This window comes from Lathyrus oleraceus, chromosome 2 (assembly GCF_024323335.1).
Source record: "Lathyrus oleraceus cultivar Zhongwan6 chromosome 2, CAAS_Psat_ZW6_1.0, whole genome shotgun sequence".
Classification (NCBI taxonomy): Eukaryota; Viridiplantae; Streptophyta; class Magnoliopsida; order Fabales; family Fabaceae; genus Lathyrus; species Lathyrus oleraceus.
The window spans coordinates 217,560,550-217,579,771 of NC_066580.1; the positions used below are offsets into that span (position 1 = coordinate 217,560,550).

Consider the following 19,222-nt stretch of genomic DNA (forward strand, 5'->3'; position numbering starts at 1 on the left):
TATGTTGATACGTAGGCACAAGTCTGAAGGTCTTGTCACACACTAAAATATAATCAATGAATTATTTTCTCATTCCCACACTCTATTTTTATCAAACATTTTTTATACCAAAAATACTTGCACAAATAAAAAAAGGGCTCCCTAGGAGTACCTAGGACACTTTGGGTGCTAACACCTTCCCTTTGTGTAACCAACCCCCTGACCTGTAATCTCTGGCATTTTATTAGTTTTGATTTGAAAACTTCTTATCTTTTGGACTTTGTTCGTACTTTTCCGTTTTCCTTTGGAAACAATAAAAGCGTGATGGCGACTCTAGTTTTATTGACGTTAAGCTTATCCATAGTTTGATGGTCATGAATTTACCACTATAGGGGCTTGGTATTGGATTTGGGGTTAGTGCTAGACATTCTCTCAGACTGTCATCTACGTATGGCTCATGCCAATTATCATCTTCGAATATAGGAGGTGTTGGTATCTTTAGTACTTCAGTATACTTAAATGGTTCCTTCTCCATTTCTTTCACACATTCGTCTATGACGTCTAAGAGACAACATGAGTCATCTATAGTTGGTGCTTGTAGGAATTTAGCTAAGAGAAATTTAACTTTTTCTTCTTCGACTTTGAATATCGGCCTTCCTTTCTTCACATCTATGATGACTCTGGCTGTGGCTAAAAAAGGTCTTCCTAGAATAATAGGGATGTCCGAATCCTCCTTTTTATCCATTATCACAAAGTTGGTAGGAATATAGAATTGTCATTTACGAACGGGAATGTTCTCGGGCATAGCTACGGGAAATTTAACGGAACGGTTAGCTAGATGTAGAGACATCTTTGTTGGTCTTAATTCTCCCAAATTGAGTTTTTCGCATGTGGATAAGGGAATTAAACAAACACCGGCTCCTAAATCACATAGAGCTTTGTCTATGATAAACTTTCCGATTACACATGGTATGGAAAAACTACCAGGGTCTTTCAGTTTAGGAGGCATGTTGTTTAGAATGATAGCGATGCATTCTATAGTAAGCATAAAGGTTTCATCATCCTCAAACTTTTTCTTGTTGGATAAAATCTCTTTAAGGAATTTAGCATATGAAGGCATTTGAGTAATGGCTTCTATGAATGGTATGGTTATGTTTAGTTGCTTCAGAAGTTCCACGAATTTCTTGAATTGTCCTTCGTTTTTGGATTTAACAAGCCTTTGGGGATAAGGTACAAGTGGTTTGTATGGTGGTGGAGGCACATAAGGTGGTTCTTTATCTTTTGCCTCTCCGCTTTCATCTGCTTTTCCATCATTGGTTGGTTCGTATACTTTTTCGGATCCTTTACCAGAATTTTCATACATGGCCGGATTTTGAATTCTTGGGTCAGTTGGTTCATCTAGTTCTGTCCCACTCCGAAGTGTGATAGCGTTAGTGTGGCCTTTCGGGTTTGGTTGAGGTTGACCAGAAAATGCTCCAGTTGGGGATGCTATTTTGGCTTGTTGTTGGGCTACATGGGAGATCTGGGTTTCTAACATCTTGTTATGGGTAGCCATAACATCAAACTTATTTGACAATTGTTTCATCAGTTCACTCGTATGAGTGTTTTGATTTGCAAATTTCTTTATTTTTTTGAGCTTGGGTATTTATAAAGTTTTCCATCATGATCTCCAGATTTGACTTTCTAGGTGCTTGTGGAACAACAAGGGCTCCTTTCGGATAGCCATGTGGAATAGCAGGTGTTGGATTTGGTGGAAACAAAGCATTGTTACTTTTATAGGAAAAGTTCGGATGGTTCCTCCAACCAGGGTTGTAAGTTTTTGACTATGGCTTTCCTTGAGCATAGTTTACTTGGTCGGTGAGTACACTAGCCAATAACTGACAATCAGCATTAATGTGCCCAGGGGTTCCACATAATTCATAGTTTGGTGTTATAGCAGCTACGGTAGCTACTGGTGTTATGGCCAAGCTTTCAATCTTTTGAGTAAGCGCGTCCACTTTAGCATTGACGCGGTCTATGCCATTGACTTCATACATTCCACTTTTCTGAGTTGGTTTTTCTACAGAAGCATGTTCTCCTCCCCATTGGAAATGATTTTGAGCCATGTTCTCTATGAGTTCATAAGCTTCGTCATAAGGTTTGTCCATTAGAGCACCGCTAGAGGCAACACTTAAATTCATCTTAGTGTTATACATCAGAACATTATAGAAAGTATGGATAATCATCCATTCTTCAAGTCCGTGGTGTGGACAGAGTCGCAACATGTCCTTGTATCTTTCCTAAGCATCGAATAGAGATTCATTATCTATTTCTTAAATCTGTTGATTTGAGCTCTTTCCATAGCTGTTTTGCTTGGTGGAAAATATCGGGCTAAGAAGACTTTCTTCAACTCGTCTCATTTGGTTATTGAGTTTGAAGGTAGAGACTGGAGCCAAGCTCTATCTCTATCTCTTAATGAAAAAGGGAAAAGACGTAGTCTAATCGCTTCTTGACTGACACCCTTTACTTTCACTGTGTCTGCGTACTGTACAAACACTGACAAATGCAAGTTAGGATTGTCTGTAGGACTACCTAAAAATTGGTTTTGTTGAACGGTTGATAATAGTGAAGGTTTCAACTCAAAATCATTTCTATTTATGGTAGGGGCCACAATGTTGTTATGTGGTTCTGCTTGCGATTGAACAACATAATATTTCAACGGACGGTTTTGTAGTCTTTCAACCATAATTGGTTATGGTTCTAAAATTAGGGTGTTAGGATCTGGAAGGTCGTATTTAATACGAAAGTTCTTGATTCGGCGTTTTAGATTAAGATAATGCTCGATATCGTCAATTGGTTGCTCTAACTCCTTGCTTCTGAGAGCGAGTGTCTGACATACAATCGACAAAGAAAAAGGAATTTTCTTTGCCTTAGTCTATATTGCGCAAGAAAGAAATCACAATATTGACTAAATTAGTCCCAGGCAACGGCGCCAAAAACTTGATGAGCGACAGGTGTGTCTGTCGGATTATGACTGCAAGCGCATATTCTATCGTGTAGTTTTAAAAGATTATCGAACCCACATGGACTAATGGTCAAAGTAATTCTATATATTGTTGTAGTGCAAAGCTAAGGATAAAGTTTATAAGGGTAGGAATGGAAATGAAAATACTAATTTCTAGCGGTTTAAAAGTTATGATAACAAACGAGTCCGGAATATGGATTCCGCGTACCTAAGGGATTAGGTAAAATTGGGCACTAAATATGATTTTATTGCGTTATGTAGAAAATACAGACTTAAAGATCTCGTATCACACCCCCGCGCTATTGACAAAGATCACACCTCCTAACCATGGGATTTTGCTCTCGCTCGCCCGTTCTAATTAGAAAGCGCATTTTGAAAGTAAATAAGATCCTAAACGATGCCTAAAGCGCTCTCGCTGTTTTTAGGATCGATGCCTAGTTTCCACTATCTGGTTCCTTCCTCACACTCTCTCTCTATCGGATTGAACTTTAATTTATCTCACACTCTCGTGCTAAAATAATAAAACATACAATTGGAAACTAAAGCCATAACATAGTTAAATAATAAATTCGCACCTATTATTTCACCCGAGTCCCGTCGGTAAAGACAATCCTCATACGCCAGACTCAGAATAAATTATCAAGACATGATATTATTTGGGAACAACATAATTAAAACATTATTCCTTAGTTGTGCTCTTAGCTATGAGGGTCTCAAACCCTAGATGTGAACTTGATAGATCAATGGTGATCATGCCTTTCCTACAAAAGAGTTATGCAAATACAAAGAGATATTTTTGGTTTTTTGGTTAGTGAAATGATAATATACAAGTATGATACAATCACATGGTGCTTAGTGATATGTCCCAAAACAAACCCAATGAAAGAGGGGTAAGGAGGATGCCAAGGTATGATCCCAATGCTAATGCATATGATGAAATTGCATGAGGGATCTTAGGGTCAAAATTGGGGTCTTACAGCTGCCCCTATTTAAGGACATTCTAACTGAGGAGACAAAGGTTAAAATCTTAAATAACAACATATAGGAAGAAATTTTGGGCCCTAAGAGCTTTCTAACCATTTCCCACATGCATATGTTTCAATTTTGCAAATGGCATTTTCGAAGAGGAGAAGTTTTAGGTCCAATTATGCATACCATGTTAAAATTCCACGCACAAGCTAATACATTTCAATCTGCACGTCCAACTTCATTTGGTTGATGTTTAGCACTCAATTGCCATTGCTTTTGGGCCTCACATGCGCCTGTACAGGCCCATGCATGTAGGACCCAACTTCACATGCACACGAATTCTTCATGGCATTGCATCACCCTTGGCTATAAATAGAATGCCTTGCACACTTCAAACTTCAACCTAAAGGCGCCTGAAGCTCTGCACATTTGAATCCCTAACCTTCACTCGAAGGAATTCTGCATTATTTTCTCCATATTTCAAGCTTGAATTTCAACTTCCTTGGTTGATCTTCAACTTCAAATTCCTTAGCCTAGCTTCCTTGTTACCTCAAGAGCAAGCTGCATTGAAGAATTGGAGTGGATCAAGCATTGAAAAGTTGCACTTCAAAGGTTGATTCTCCAACTGTTTTCATTCGAATTCCTTTGGATATTGAGCATTTCTTGTATTGGTTGGTACCTCTGAAGTCCTCATGTGAGAGGCAATTGATTTGTGCTTTTAATTTTGTGAATTGAGTAAGTTCAGATTGAACACCACATTTTTCCATCTCAGATTTCTCTCTCTATAGGGATCTTGAGTGGAAACTAAGGGTACATGGGTGATGTACATCACCCTAGCTTTCGAATGATGTATGGATCGTGAATTTTGATTGAGGTTGTGAAACCTGCAACTCTGGCCGCAACAGTGAGGTTCACCGGAGAAGACGGTGGTTTCCACCACCGTCCCCACGTGGATGAGTTCCTGGCCCTTGGATCCCTTCCTTCAGATCTAATATTGGCTCTAGGTTTGATTGACTATTTTAAATGCTCTGTACTTCATTGTTGACTCAAGTGTTCCATGAGCGCGCGCTTCTCAGCCACCAGATGCGCCACGTCAATTAATGAACCAAGATCCAAGCGCTGTGGATTTTTGCTATTTTATGAATTTCCATTTTATTTTCTTTTATTCCATTTTATTTTAAAAATTCATAACTTATTTATTTGGAATCACAAAAATATGGGACCAATTGCAAAAATTTTCTCTTAAATTCTAATTTCTAAAAATGATTTTGAATTATTTTTGTGATTCCATTTAATATTTTTTGTGAATTATTTCTTTTCTGGTTATTTTTAATTCATTTAAAATACTTTTCAATATTCAAAAATGCCAAAAATATTTTCTTAACATCTTTGGATGATGATGGATCTATGAAAAATATTCTCATCAATTTTTTAATTGATTTGAGATTTAGTTGAGATTTTAGTCCAATTATGTTATTTTTCTTCATTTTTTAATTGTTTAAAATTAGTTTCTGTTTTCAAAAAATGATGGAAATTTTTGTCAAACCTTGTTTGACCATGTTAGACTTATGATGATCCAATTGGACTTTTCCAAGTTGATTTGAATTGGATTTGAAGTTTGACCTTTATTTGTTTATGTTATTTCAAGTATTATTTTAATTCCAAAAAATACCAAAAATATTTTGAAATTCTAGTTATCAGACTTTAGATGTCACACGGGTTGTTATGACATCCAATTCTGCACAGACAAGAATTATGCAGAACTTAACAGTAAGTGCAGTAAATAACATAAGTAATTGTTTACCCAGTTCAGTCCAACATGACCTACATCTGGGGGCTACCAAGCCAGGGAGGAAATCCATTATCAGTAGTATTAATTCAAAGCTAAACTCACCCGTTTACAACTCGTCACTTAATCCCTACCCAATGCAATTTCAATCTTACTCTAAGATCAGAGTTCCTACTCACTCCCCCTCAATCACCTCAATGATTACTACCTTTAATCAATATTAAAGACACTTTTGAAGTCACACTTCAAACAACTCTTGATTGCGCTTAACAACTTTAATCAAGATACACAGCACTCACGCTTAAAAGCTTTGAGCGACACAACACTTACAACTCAATGAACACCCTATGCCAAAGCAATCATCTACGTGATAAAGGCTTGGCTTACAAGATATGTCTAATACAAGACTCACAAAAATACAGCAGTGAAGTATGATGGACACACTTAATCTTCACGCCTCAAAATCCCCAAAACTGAATGAAGGAACGACTTCCTTTTATATTGCAGTACCTGGGCTTTTGCACTTGTATTCTCCTGAATTTAAGGTCACGCGAGTTCCCATAAATTCAATATCTAGGTTACTAACAAATAGGTTATTTGTTAGGTTCATTAAATGCAGCTTGGTTGTTGATTTCCTGGTTTTTCTCTAAGCTGTTGACTTCCTAAAGAATAGCCTAAGAAAAAGCTGAAACAAAAAACTGAACAACCTACAATATAGCATATGCTGTCAGGAATGAATGTCACGACATTCAGCTAGACATCAAGGATCATATGCTGAGTCTGTTTTTCCAGAAAACAGACTGTACAATTTTGCTGACCTATACATGACCAAAGTGACCATACTACAGTAACAGCTTACATTAATAAATGTCAAAGTATCCAATTTGACATTTACACATTTGGCCTCAAGTTAGTTCTGTTATCCTCTTGAAGAACAAACTAAGAAACATACTGAAGTGTAGCAGAACACCCCTCTGTCTATTATTCAGTATATACTGTTCATGATGAATGTCATAACCTCCAGTTTGACATTCACACAGTAGGCCTTATGCCAAGTCTGGTTCTTCCTTGATAACCAGACTGCAAATGAATACTGAGCTCTAATAGAACGCCAACTGTTCTATTCCTCAGTAGCTGCTGAATGTCACAGTCTCCAGTTTGACATTCAATAAATCCTGTATTAGCTAATCCTGCAGTAACTACTCAAGTGTGTCATGACATCAGTCAAGACATCAGAGTACAGTTAGATATTCTAACCTACAATGCAGTCACACATACACACCATGTCATGACATCAGTCAAGACATTAGAATCCAGCTAGTGTTTTACCATATAATGCAGCCAATTAAACACCTACAAACTCCCCCTTTTGCAAATTTTTGGCTAAAACACTTTGATCCCCATAACAGAGTTCATAGCAGCGGAATCACACATCTAGCAGGAAATAAACCTAGCTAATACACTCAGAGTGGCAGCACACTCACATACATGGAAGTTAAATAAAAACTTCACAAAGCAGCACACATCAGCTGCTGCAGGGGGGGGGGAATCTTCGAATCTGTCAAGAACGTCTGTTTTCACAGACCAATCTGTTGTCTGGGGTATCACCTGTTACTCCCCCTTTTTGTCAAAAATGTTGCCAAAGTCGACAACATAAACAGAAAAAAATGACAGACTTACAGACTTGGTTTTACTTCACAGTTTCAACCAAGTTAGTACCCACTTGATCTTGCTTCACAGCTTTGATCAAGTAATCACCCACTTTTGCTTTACTGTAGGTACAACCATATCAGATGCCATGACTTTGTTTCTGACATCCAGAACCACTCCTGCATGAACAGCGTCCTTGAATTCCTGCAGGTGCATATGCCTTCTCACGTTAGGGTGTCTCCTTACCCTCTTGTTGCCACACTTGTTGCAAGTGGTAAAGCTATGATCTGTTGACCAATAAGAACATAGTTCCAACAAGTACATTCCAAACCTCAGTGATTGCTATAAGGTCTCAGAAAGACATATTCCCAGTTTGCCCCTTAAGTTTTCAAACTGAGTAGCATCCAGAGCCTTTGTAAATATGTCAGCCAGTTGAAGTTCAGTGGCTACATGTTCCAAAGTAATCACCTTGTCTTCCACCAGTTCTCTGATGAAGTGGTGTCTAATGTCAATATGTTTGGTCCTGCTGTGTTGGATGGGATTCTTGGAGATATTGATGGCACTGAGATTATCACAGAACAATGTCATGACATTTTGAGTGACATTGTACTCAGTGAGCATCTGTTTCATCCAAACCAGTTGGGAACAGCTGCTTCCAGCTGCTATGTATTCAGCCTCTGCAGTGGACAGAGATACACAATTCTGCTTCTTGCTGAACCAAGATATGAGATTGTCTCCCAAGAAGAAACATCCTCCTGATGTGCTTTTTCTGTCATCATCACTCCCAGCCCAGTCAGCATCACAGTACCCAGATAGGACAGGCTCAGACCCATGTGCGTACAGCATTCCATAGTCACAAGTCCCATTGATGTACTTGAGAATCCTTTTGACTTGATTCAAGTGGCTCATCTTAGGCTCTGCTTGGTATCTCGCACACACTCCAACTGCATAAGAGATGTCAGGTCTACTTGAAGTTAGATATAGTAGACTGCCTATCATGCTTCTATACAAGCATTGATCAACACTAGGCCCTCCATCATCTTTGGTTAACTTCAGATGAGTAGGAGCAGGAGTCCTTTTGTGCCTAGCATTATCCATACCAAACTTCTTAACGATGTTTTTGGCATACTTGCTTTGGGAGAGGAACATAGAGTCCTCCATTTGGTTGACTTGCATTCCAAGAAAGTAGGTTAGTTCCCCAACCAGACTCATTTCAAACTCAGATTGCATCTGTTGAACAAAATGTGATACCATTTGTTCTGACATACCACCAAAGACTATATCATCCACATAAATTTGAGCAATCATGACTTTGCCGTCTTCATCCTTCACAAACAAGGTTTTATCTATTCCACCTTTTCTGTATCCATTTGAGGTCAGAAATTCGGTCAACCTTTCATACCATGCTCTAGGTGCTTGTTTCAACCCATACAAGGCTTTCCTCAACTTGTATACATGCTTAGGTTGGTTAGGATCACAGAACCCTTTAGGTTGTTCCACATAGACTTCTTCATTCAAGTAGCCATTCAAGAATGCACTCTTCACATCCATTTGGAATAGTTTAAACTTCAGAATGCATGCTACCCCTAACAACAATCTGATGGACTCAAGCCTAGCCACAGGAGCAAATGTCTCATCAAAATCAACTCCTTCGACTTGAGTGTATCCTTGAGCTACTAGTCTTGCTTTATTCCTAGTAATTACTCCTTTCTCATCAGATTTGTTTTTGTAGATCCACTTGGTACCAATGATGTTGGTCCCTTCAGGTCTTGGAACTAGCTCCCATACTTCATTCCTTTTGAACTGCTCAAGTTCCTCTTGCATGACATTGATCCAGTACTCGTCAGTCAGGGCTTCTTTCACATTCTTTGGTTCAACCATGGATACAAAGCAGGAATTTGAGCTTATTCCCCGTGACCTGGTAGTCACACCACTATTAGGATCCCCTATGATAAGATCCTTAGGGTGGTCTTTTTGAATTCTGATAGATGGCATTTTGGTGGTTGCATCTACTTCACATTCAGGAGGAGGTTCCTGTACTTCTTCAGACTTGACTGGAATGTCAGTTAAACTGTCAAGGAATGTTTCAACATCCTCTATGACATCGATCCCTTCCTCTTTATCATCCACAATAACATTTATGGATTCCATCAGGACATTGGTCCTGTAGTTGAACACTCTATAGGCTCTGCTGTTAGTGGAGTATCCTAGAAATATACCCTCATCACTTTTGGGATCCAGTTTCCTTCTCTGTTCACGATCTGTGAGAATGTAGCATTTACTTCCAAAGATATGAAAGTACTTCACTGTGGGTTTTCTGCCTTTCCATATTTCATATAGAGTGGAGGAGGTTCCTTTTCTCAAAGTGACTCTGTTGTGAACATAGCACGCGGTATTCATTGCTTCAGCCCAAAAGTGCATGGGGAGCTTCTTTGCATGAATCATTGCTCTGGAAGATTCTTGAATAGTTCTATTTTTTCTTTCAACTATCCCATTCTGCTGGGGAGTTATAGGGGAAGAGAACTCATGACTTATTCCTTCAGACGAGCAAAACTCATCAAACTTGGAATTCTTGAACTCTGTACCATGATCACATCTAATCCGGACCACACAACTGTCCTTTTCCCTTTGAAGTCTGATGCACAGGTCTTTGAAGACATCAAATGTATCTGACTTCTCTCTGATGAAGCTTATCCACGTGTATCTGGAATGGTCATCAACCACCACATAGGCATATTTCTTCCCACCAAGACTTTCAACCTGCATAGGTCCCATTTAGTCCATATGCAACAGTTCCAGAACTCTGGAAGTTGTAGGATGTCCCAGCTTCGGATGTGACATCTTGGTTTGCTTGCCCACCTGGCATTCACCACAAACTCTTCCTTCATCAATAAGCAGCTTTGGGATCCCTCTGACTGCTTCCTTGGATATAATCTTCTTCATTCCCCGTAAGTGGAGATGTCCAAGTCGTCTATGCCACAGCTTCACCTCCTGTTCTTCCTTGGCTGAGGAGCATATTATGGAAAAGTTAGAGACTTTAGGTTCACACAGATAACAGTTATCTTTGGACCTGGTTCCTCTCATAACTTCCTGATTGTCACCATTTGTCACAGTGCACAGCTCCTTAGTAAACTGAACATAGAATCCTTGATCACACAGCTGGCTTATGCTGATGAGATTTGCAGTTAGTCCTCTTACTAACAGTACATTATTCAGTTTTGGAACTCCAGAGTAGTCTAGCTTGCCCATACCTTTTATTTTTCCTTTGGCACCATCACCAAAGGTCACATAGCTGGTAGTGTGAGGTTGAATATCCACCAGTAGATTTTCCATACCAGTCATATGTCTTGAGCATCCACTATCAAAGTACCAGTCTTCTCTGGTAGAAGCCCTTAGAGTTGTGTGTGCTAACCTAGCATACCATTGTTGCTTCTTGCCGGGGACATAGCGCTTATATGTCTTATGCTTAGGCCTGACATGCGAGGCTTGGTTAGGGAAACCATGAATCCAGTAGCAGAAGGCTTTGATATGTCCAAGCCTACCACAGTGGTGACACCTCCACTCCTGGTATTTCCTCTTCTGATGATTATTCATCCTAATTCCTCGATGTTGAGACATTGGCTTTGACTTCCGCTTGAACTTCTGAACTTTAGCCTTTGGGCGTTTGTGTTCAGCTGAGGATCTTTTCCCAAATCCTAGGCCAGATTTGGTTCCAGACTTCTGTCCCACCTTTGGAATTTCTTCCAAGGTGTTAGTTCCCTTGTTCATCATTCTGATGGATTTAGTCATCTGATTCATCTTGGAGTTCAGCAAGGCTATCTCACCATTTAGACCCTCTATGGCTGTCAGATGCTTCTGTCTCTCATCTTCCAGTTCCTTGATGAGTTTCTTCTGCTTTTCTCCTTGTGCACGGACTTCTGCACTGGTGGTACACAGCTTCTTATAGGCTGCAGCAAGTTTATCACAGGTCAGTTCATCTGCACTTGAGTCATCATCAGAGGCACAAACACTGTTTAGTGCAGTGACATGTTTGGCAGATTCTCCTTCAGATTCACTTTCAGAATCTCCTTCAGACCATGTGATAGTTAGCCCCTTCTTTTGCATCTTGAGATAAGTAGGACATTCAGCTCTGACGTGTCCATACCCTTCACAACCATGACACTGGATTCCATTGCCTTGGTTGAACTTTTCTTCAGAAGTTGATCTTTTCCTGATGTCAGACGGGATGTTCTTGACATTAGGTCTCCCTCTTTGATCAATCTTCTTCACGAACTTGTTGAACTGTCTCCCAAGCATGGCTAAAGCTTCTGATATACTTTCATCACCTTCAGTATATCCTGCTTCTGACTCCTCTTCAGCATTAGATGCAAAAGCTATGCTTTTGTTCTTCTTTTCAGCATTCTCACACAAGCCCATTTCAAAGGTTTGGAGAGAACCAATGAGCTCATCCACCTTCATATTGCAGACGTCCTGCGCCTCCTCTATGGCTGTGACCTTCATAGTAAATCTCTTAGGCAAGGACCTGAGAATCTTTCTTACAAGTTTCTCTTAAGCCATTTTCTCACCTAGTCCACCAGAGGTGTTTGCAATTTCAAGAATATTAGTCATGAATAGTCTCATCCTCTTTCATCCTCAGATTTTCAAACTTGGTGGTCAGCATCTGAAGTTTGGACATCTTCACCTTGGAAGTACCTTCATGAGTTACCTTGAGGGTATCCCAAACTTCCTTAGCTAGTTCACAGTGGTGGACCAGCCTGAAGATGTTCTTACTGATTCCATTGAACAATGCATTCAAGGCCTTGGAATTTCCAAGAGCTAATGCCTCTGGCTCCTTGTCCCACTCTTCTTCAGGAATCTGCACACTGACTTCATCTTCACCTGTCCTCATTGGATGTTCCCATCCTTTGTTGACAGCTCTCCAGACTTTGCTGTCTAGAGACCTTAAGAAGGCTATCATACGAGGCTTCCAGTCATCATAATTAGAGCCATCCAACATGGGTGGTCTATTTGAGTGTCCTATATCCTTGTCCATGGTACTAGAAAGTAACTTCCCTAGATCTCACCCAGAAATTCACAGGCAGGGTGCCTGCTCTGATGCCAATTGAAATTCTAGTTATCAGACTTTAGATGTCACACGGGTTGTTATGACATCCAATTCTGCACAGACAAGAATTATGCAGAACTTAACAGTAAGTGCAGTAAATAACACAAGTAATTGTTTACCCAGTTCAGTCCAACATGACCTACATCTGGGGGCTACCAAGCCAGGGAGGAAATCCACTATCAGTAGTATTAATTCAAAGCTAAACTCACCCGTTTACAACTCGTCACTTAATCCCTACCCAATGCAATTTCAATCTTACTCTAAGATCAGAGTTCCTACTCACTCCCCCTCAATCACCTCAGTGATTACTACCTTTAATCAATATTAAAGACACTTTTGAAGTCACACTTCAAACAACTCTTGATTGCGCTTAACATCTTTAATCAAGATACACAGCACTCACGCTTAAAAGCTTTAAGCGACACAACACTTACAACTCAATGAACACCCTATGCCAAAGCAATCATCTATGTGACAAAGGCTTGGCTTACAAGATATGTCTAATACAAGACTCACAAAAATACAGTAGTGAAGTATGATGGACACACTTAATCTTCACGCCTCAAAATCCCCAAAACTGAATGAAGGAACGACTTCCTTTTATATTGCAGTACCTGGGCTTTTGCACTTGTATTCTCCTGAATTTAAGGTCACGCGAGTTCCCATAAATTCAATATCTAGGTTACTAACAAATAGGCTATTTGTTAGGTTCATTAAATGCAGCTTCGTTGTTGATTTCCTGGTTTTTCTCTAAGCTGTTGACTTCCTGAAGAATAGCCTAAGAAAAAGCTGAAACAGAAAACTGAACAACCTACAATATAGCATATGCTGTCAGGAATGAATGTCACGACATTCAGCTAGACATCAAGGATCATATGCTGAGTCTGTTTTTCCTGAAAACAGACTGTATAATTTTGCTGACCTGTACATGACCAAAGTGACCATACTACAGTAGCAGCTTACATTAATAAATGTCAAAGTATCCAATTTGACATTTACACATTTGGCCTCAAGTTAGTTCTGTTATCCTCTTGAAGAACAAACTAAGAAACATACTGAAGTGTGGCAGAACACCCCTCTGTCTATTATTCAGTATATACTGTTCATGATGAATGTCATAACCTCCAGTTTGACATTCACACAGTAAGCCTTATGCCAGGTCTAGTTCTTCCTTGATAACCAGACTACAAATGAATACTGAGCTCTAATAGAACGCCAACTGTTCTATTCCTCAGTAGCTGCTGAATGTCATAGTCTCCAGTTTGACATTCAATAAATCCTGTATTAGCTAATCCTACAGTAACTACTCAAGTGTGTCATGACATCAGTCAAGACATCAGAGTACAGTTAGATATTCTAACCTACAATGCAGTCACACATACACATCATGTCATGACATCAGTTAAGACATTAGAATCCAGCTAGTGTTTTACCATATAATGCAGCCAATTAAACACCTACATATTTTATTATTGCTTGACTTCTAAGCTTCATCTCACTTCTGGTTACCATTGATTGATGTTGATTCCATTCATGTTTGATCAATGTGTGTTGGTTATGTCATTTCAATTTCAATTATGTACATTCCATTTCCATCTTCTTCTTCTTCTTTTTCTTTTTGACCCATGAGTTAATGATTGGTGGTTAGCCTTGACACATAAGAGGCTTAACCTTCTTTGATCCAAATCAAATTCATCTTGATCAAAGATCAAGTGAATTGCTTTGCATTGAAGATAGGTTTCTTCTTGGTCAAGCAAAAAACCTAAATCCATACAAGGTCACTCTTCTTTTCTTTTGGGATGACAAGTTGTAGGAGCTTGGCTTACTAGTCATGGTCTCTAACTTGTGTTTGTTTGCCTATAGTTTTATTGACCGGTCTCAAATAGGTGTGACTACTACATTAGTCCACTTACAATTGCTTAACATAGCGCTAAATTGCCTTATGGCACACTAACACTAACTACTAATTACTAAATTTTTATTCAAGCATTTAATTCTTGCAATTTACTTTAATGCAATTTAATTTCTTGCTCATTAATTCATTTGTCTTTGCCCTTTGCTCACTTGAGCTCATGTTTATGTTAATGCAATTTGCCTTTTGCTCACTTGAGCATATTCTTGTGTATGTACTATTGCCTTGTGTTTGTTTTGTTTTGTTTGTGTGAACCCAGTGCAAATGGAGAAAGGACTTAGATTTAGGACCTTACCTATGCTGAATGGAGTTTGAAGAGAAACTAGGTCTCATGCCTTTAGAATGCTAAAATTGTTGAAGAGCAACTAGGCCTCATGCCTTTAGAATGCTTAATCTTGAAAGATGAATTTAAAGGACCCTAATTCTAAGCTCACTCTTGTCCATTCTTTTGATTGCATTGTGGAACTTTTTGATTTGTGTGTTCTTGTGATAGGGATACCAAACTTGAGCTACTTAGAAGGACCATTGTCATGAGCATCCAAACTGAGAGAGACAAAAGCTAATTAGAAGATTCCTAGGAGCTTAATTGAATATTTGCATAATTGCTTGAGTTGTTTGCTTATTGCTTGCTAAGTCCAAAGGAAAGGAGTAACTTGGATCATCTTTATGATCTCAAGAAGGGAAATCCAAGTGGTTTTATTTCTCTTCCCTCATCTTTGCATGTTTAGGACCTAGCCTTTCTCTTCTTCTCTCCACTCTAACCCAAGCCAAATGTTTTGTGCAAACACTGACATTATCTTCAAAAATTAGAAACCTAGGCATTATGCCTTTGATTTTTCAAACTCTTTTCATAACACTTATTTTGAATTGAATCTTAAGTCAACTTGGACTTTATTTTGTGAATACTTTTCATTTGTAAATACAACTCACTCAAATTGTTTTGTGGTTCCAATGACCATTTGTGTTAAAGCTTTTTATAAACATTAGATATTAGGTTTGAGTTATCCTAGAGGTTGATATGATACTCACTTGTATCCTTAGTGTTGGATCATAAGTCTTCCACGTTTATTATAGGGTTAACCCCTCACTAGCATGTTGAAGCTCTCCTCACATGGTGGATTGTGGTTTTAGGTTGAGTTTTCTCCCTTTGATAACAAAAGACCTTAAGGCTTTTGACCAATCAATTCATAAACTTATTTTAAGATTTTTACCCCGAACTACGAGGTTTTGATCATACCTTTTTAAGATGGTACGTAGGCAATGGGTTTATCCATTCAAACACAAATTTGCAAATAACTTGTATATTCTTTTCTCATCTCCCCAATCATGTTTGCACAAATATCTTTTCACAAATACCAACCTACCATACAACATTTGTAAAAAGGGCTCCCTTAGAGTACTAAGGATGTTTTGGGTGCTTAAAACCTTCCCATTGCATAACCAACCCCCTTACCCAAATCTCTGACATTTTTATTAGTTTTTGATTTGATAAAACTTCTCGGTTTTTGTTCGCTTTCTAACCTTTCCTTTGGATAAATAGAAGTGTGGTGGAGACTCGAATTGTATGATTTACTTTTGATTTAGTCAATAAATCTAAAGGTAACGAATACCCCGCTACAGAAAAGTGGCGACTCTGTTGGGGAAAATTTGCCTAGTGGGTTTTGGCTACTTTTTATCTTTGTTGTATTGTATGTTTATATTTATCTTGTGACATATTTTTGTGCAAATTTGGGATTACTGTATTATTTGTAATGTATGAATTGCTTGATATATCAATTGTTTGTGTGCTTGGTGGTCTTTTGTGAGATGAGTTCTATACCCGAACTCGAGTGCACTTATGATAGGAGAATGGGATAGTCTTGTTGACTTGTGTGGAGTTATTCCTTAGCAAGTTGACTTGCAAGCCCATTCACTTGGTGGAGGTTATGTTGGGATCAATAATGTCACACGAGTAGTCGTGGTTAGGCATTACTCTTTCCAATATAAACCTTAGAAGCCCAGGATCTTATATTACCTAGCCCATCTTGGCCTATTTTTAGGACGTAGTGAGAAGGTTGTTCAAGTGTAAGATTTGATATGATTGTTCCGCGATACTAAACTCATAAAAGTCTCTCTTGAGAATATTTTTGGAATACGAGTAGTCGTTTATCCGATAATATCCGAAAGAAGGGATGATGACTATGGGAACCTCTTGTAGAACATGATCGTCAGGTTTAACCATAGTACACTCCTTTTGGGTGGTTCTTAATCGAGACTCCATGCTCGTGACTCGCAACAAACCCTTGATTCGCGGTTGATCCGTTCTCGTATATCCTTAATATCAATGGAACTTGGGTGTTGATAAGGTGTAAACCATAATCCACCAAAATGGATGATTGATATTGAGGATGACTTGATCCATCCCGTGACCTTTGTGTGGTGTGATTTGCTTGATCCTTGAGTGTGATTGTTGTATCCATGCATTCATACACATCCATATCATCAACAATGAGAAAATTTACAAGGAACTTAAGAGGTCTATTTGCAAATTTTAAGACATGGATAAGCAAAGAAGGAATACGAAGAAGTACAGTTTCAGACAACCCGACTTGAAAGAGTTAAAGAGTTTGACATCCTATATATAAGACCCCTTGGTGTTCAAGGATCGTCATGTGAAGCTTCTGTCTATTCTTGCTACTCAGGTGGATGAAGGTCTGATGAGTGTGTTGGTGCAGTTCTATGATCCCTTGTACCATTGTTTCACATTTCTGGATTTCCAGCTTTTGCCTACGCTTGAGGAATATGCTTATCTTGTGGGTTTACCTATTCTAGATAAGTTGTCATTCAGTGGCTTGGAGAGAGTTCCTTCTTCCCAAGAGATTGTTGATCTGTTGCATATTGATGAATCTATTATTGGTGCTCATATGACTACCAAAGGTGGAATTCAAGGTCTCCCATCTGATTTCCTCATAGCTCAAGCTACTTATTTTGGGAAGGCCATGAGTGAGGACACCTTTGAGGCCATATTTGTACTTATCATCTATGGGCTAGTGTTATTCCCCAACATCGACAATTTTGTGGATGTGAACGCTATTAGGATTTTCTCTACTCTTAATCCCGTTCTTACTCTGTTAGGTGACACTTATTTCTCTTTGCATATGAGGAATGCAAAGGGTGGTGGTACCATTGTGTGTTCTTTGCCTCTGTTGTACAAGTGGTTTATTTCGCACTTGCCACAGACGCTCGCCTTCAAGGAGAACAAAGGATGTCTACGGTGGTCCACGAGAGTTATGTCTTTCACTAATGATGATATCTTTTGGTACAACCGTGTGTATGATGGTGTGTAGATTATTGACTCTTGTGGTGAATTCTCCAACGTGCCTCTTCTTGGTACATATGGTGGGATTAACTACAACCCTGTTTTGGCATGTTGTCAGCTTGGGTTCCCCTTAAAGGATAAACCTAATAACATTTTATTAGAAGGTGTGTTCTTTCAAGGGGGTAAAGATCCCCAAAACTTGAAGGGTAGGATGGTCCGCGCTTGGCGCATGATTCATAGGATGGGAAGGAAAGAGCTTGGTTCGAAGAATTATATTGCTTTGGAACCCTATACCTCATGGGTGAGGAGGAGAGCTTCTGAGTACTGCATTCCCTATGACTATCCGAGACCTATACCTATGGTTATGGTTGGGCCTTCAACCCTCCCTAACAAAGGAGTAGAGGAGTTGAGAGATGAAGACCGTTCGCGTGCTTGGGTCCGTGAGCGAGAGGAGCTACTTCAGCAACTTAGAGATAAGGATGCTTTGATAGAGTTTCTGGAGCATCAGGTTATCGACGAGCCTGATGATATGGTGACTTCTCTTCTTCCTCAGTCTTCCAGGTTTTGGAAGAGGAAGTACGACCGACTCGCCAAGGATAAGGCAAGTATGGAGGCAGCCTATGAGAGAGAGGTGAAGAGGCTTCGTGCAGCTTATCTTCCGGTCTCGAGAGCTTTGGACGATTGTTTCTAGGGTTCCATAGGATGTTCATTTTCCTTCTCTCTTGTATTGTATTTTGGTTACCAAGCCTGTACTTCTTTGGTGTAAATTTTTTTCCAGATATGATTGATATGATGATTCCATATATGTCTAAATGATTAATATTTCCGAATATTTACAAATAGAACTGTAAAAGTTCCTCTGATAAAAATAAAATTATATGCACAAACATTACATGCATCATATGCATAAGCAGGTTTTGTTCAGGGCTTTTTGTTCAGTGGTCTAACTCTGTGTTCTTCATTTATTTTGAAGACAAGCTGACGCACCGATACTATACCAGAGCCAACTCATCAAAGCTAATGGATCACCTCGAGCAAGAAAACAGAGAACTCAAGGAGGAAGTGGCAAGATTGAATGCCCAGATGGAGTCATTCTTGGCTGCTCAGAGTCAGTCTTCTCCAACGCCTGCAACTCCTCCCCAAAGGACAGTCATTTCAGAGGTTGCTTCCTCTACCGTGCCTGCTGCCAGTGCCCACTTTGCTCCGTCTACTATGCCAGCCGGGTTTCCCTGGGGGATGCCCGCGGATTTTGTTCCAGAGGGTCTCGCCCCTACATTTTCTTCTCTGCCGGCATCTAGCCCGATCCTCGCTGTGCCTCCTCCAGTCGTGCATATGTTGTCGAGAGTGGATGACACCATTTATCACTCAGAGCCGTTTCAGGGCCCAAATGTGTACGAGAAAATGGACGCTATGAATGATCAATTCCTTGAGCTGCGCAAGGAACTCAAAACTCTAAGAGGGAAGGACCTCTTCGGCAAATCTGCTGCTGAGCTATGCCTCGTACCTAATTTCAAGAT

The 19,222-nt window shown here is 39.4% G+C and overlaps 1 protein-coding gene across 1 annotated transcript; it reads right to left on the minus strand.

The window, feature by feature from the left end:
• Window positions 1-754: 754 nt before the first annotated feature.
• On the minus strand, window positions 755-1,516 carry LOC127122647 (uncharacterized). Its single transcript, XM_051052948.1, has 2 exons — window positions 964-1,516; window positions 755-900 (listed from the first exon to the last, which is right to left on the minus strand). Exons 1-2 carry the CDS (start codon window positions 1,514-1,516, stop codon window positions 755-757), a joined length of 699 nt encoding a protein of 232 aa, XP_050908905.1.
• Between the last annotated feature and the right edge of the window lie 17,706 nt (window positions 1,517-19,222).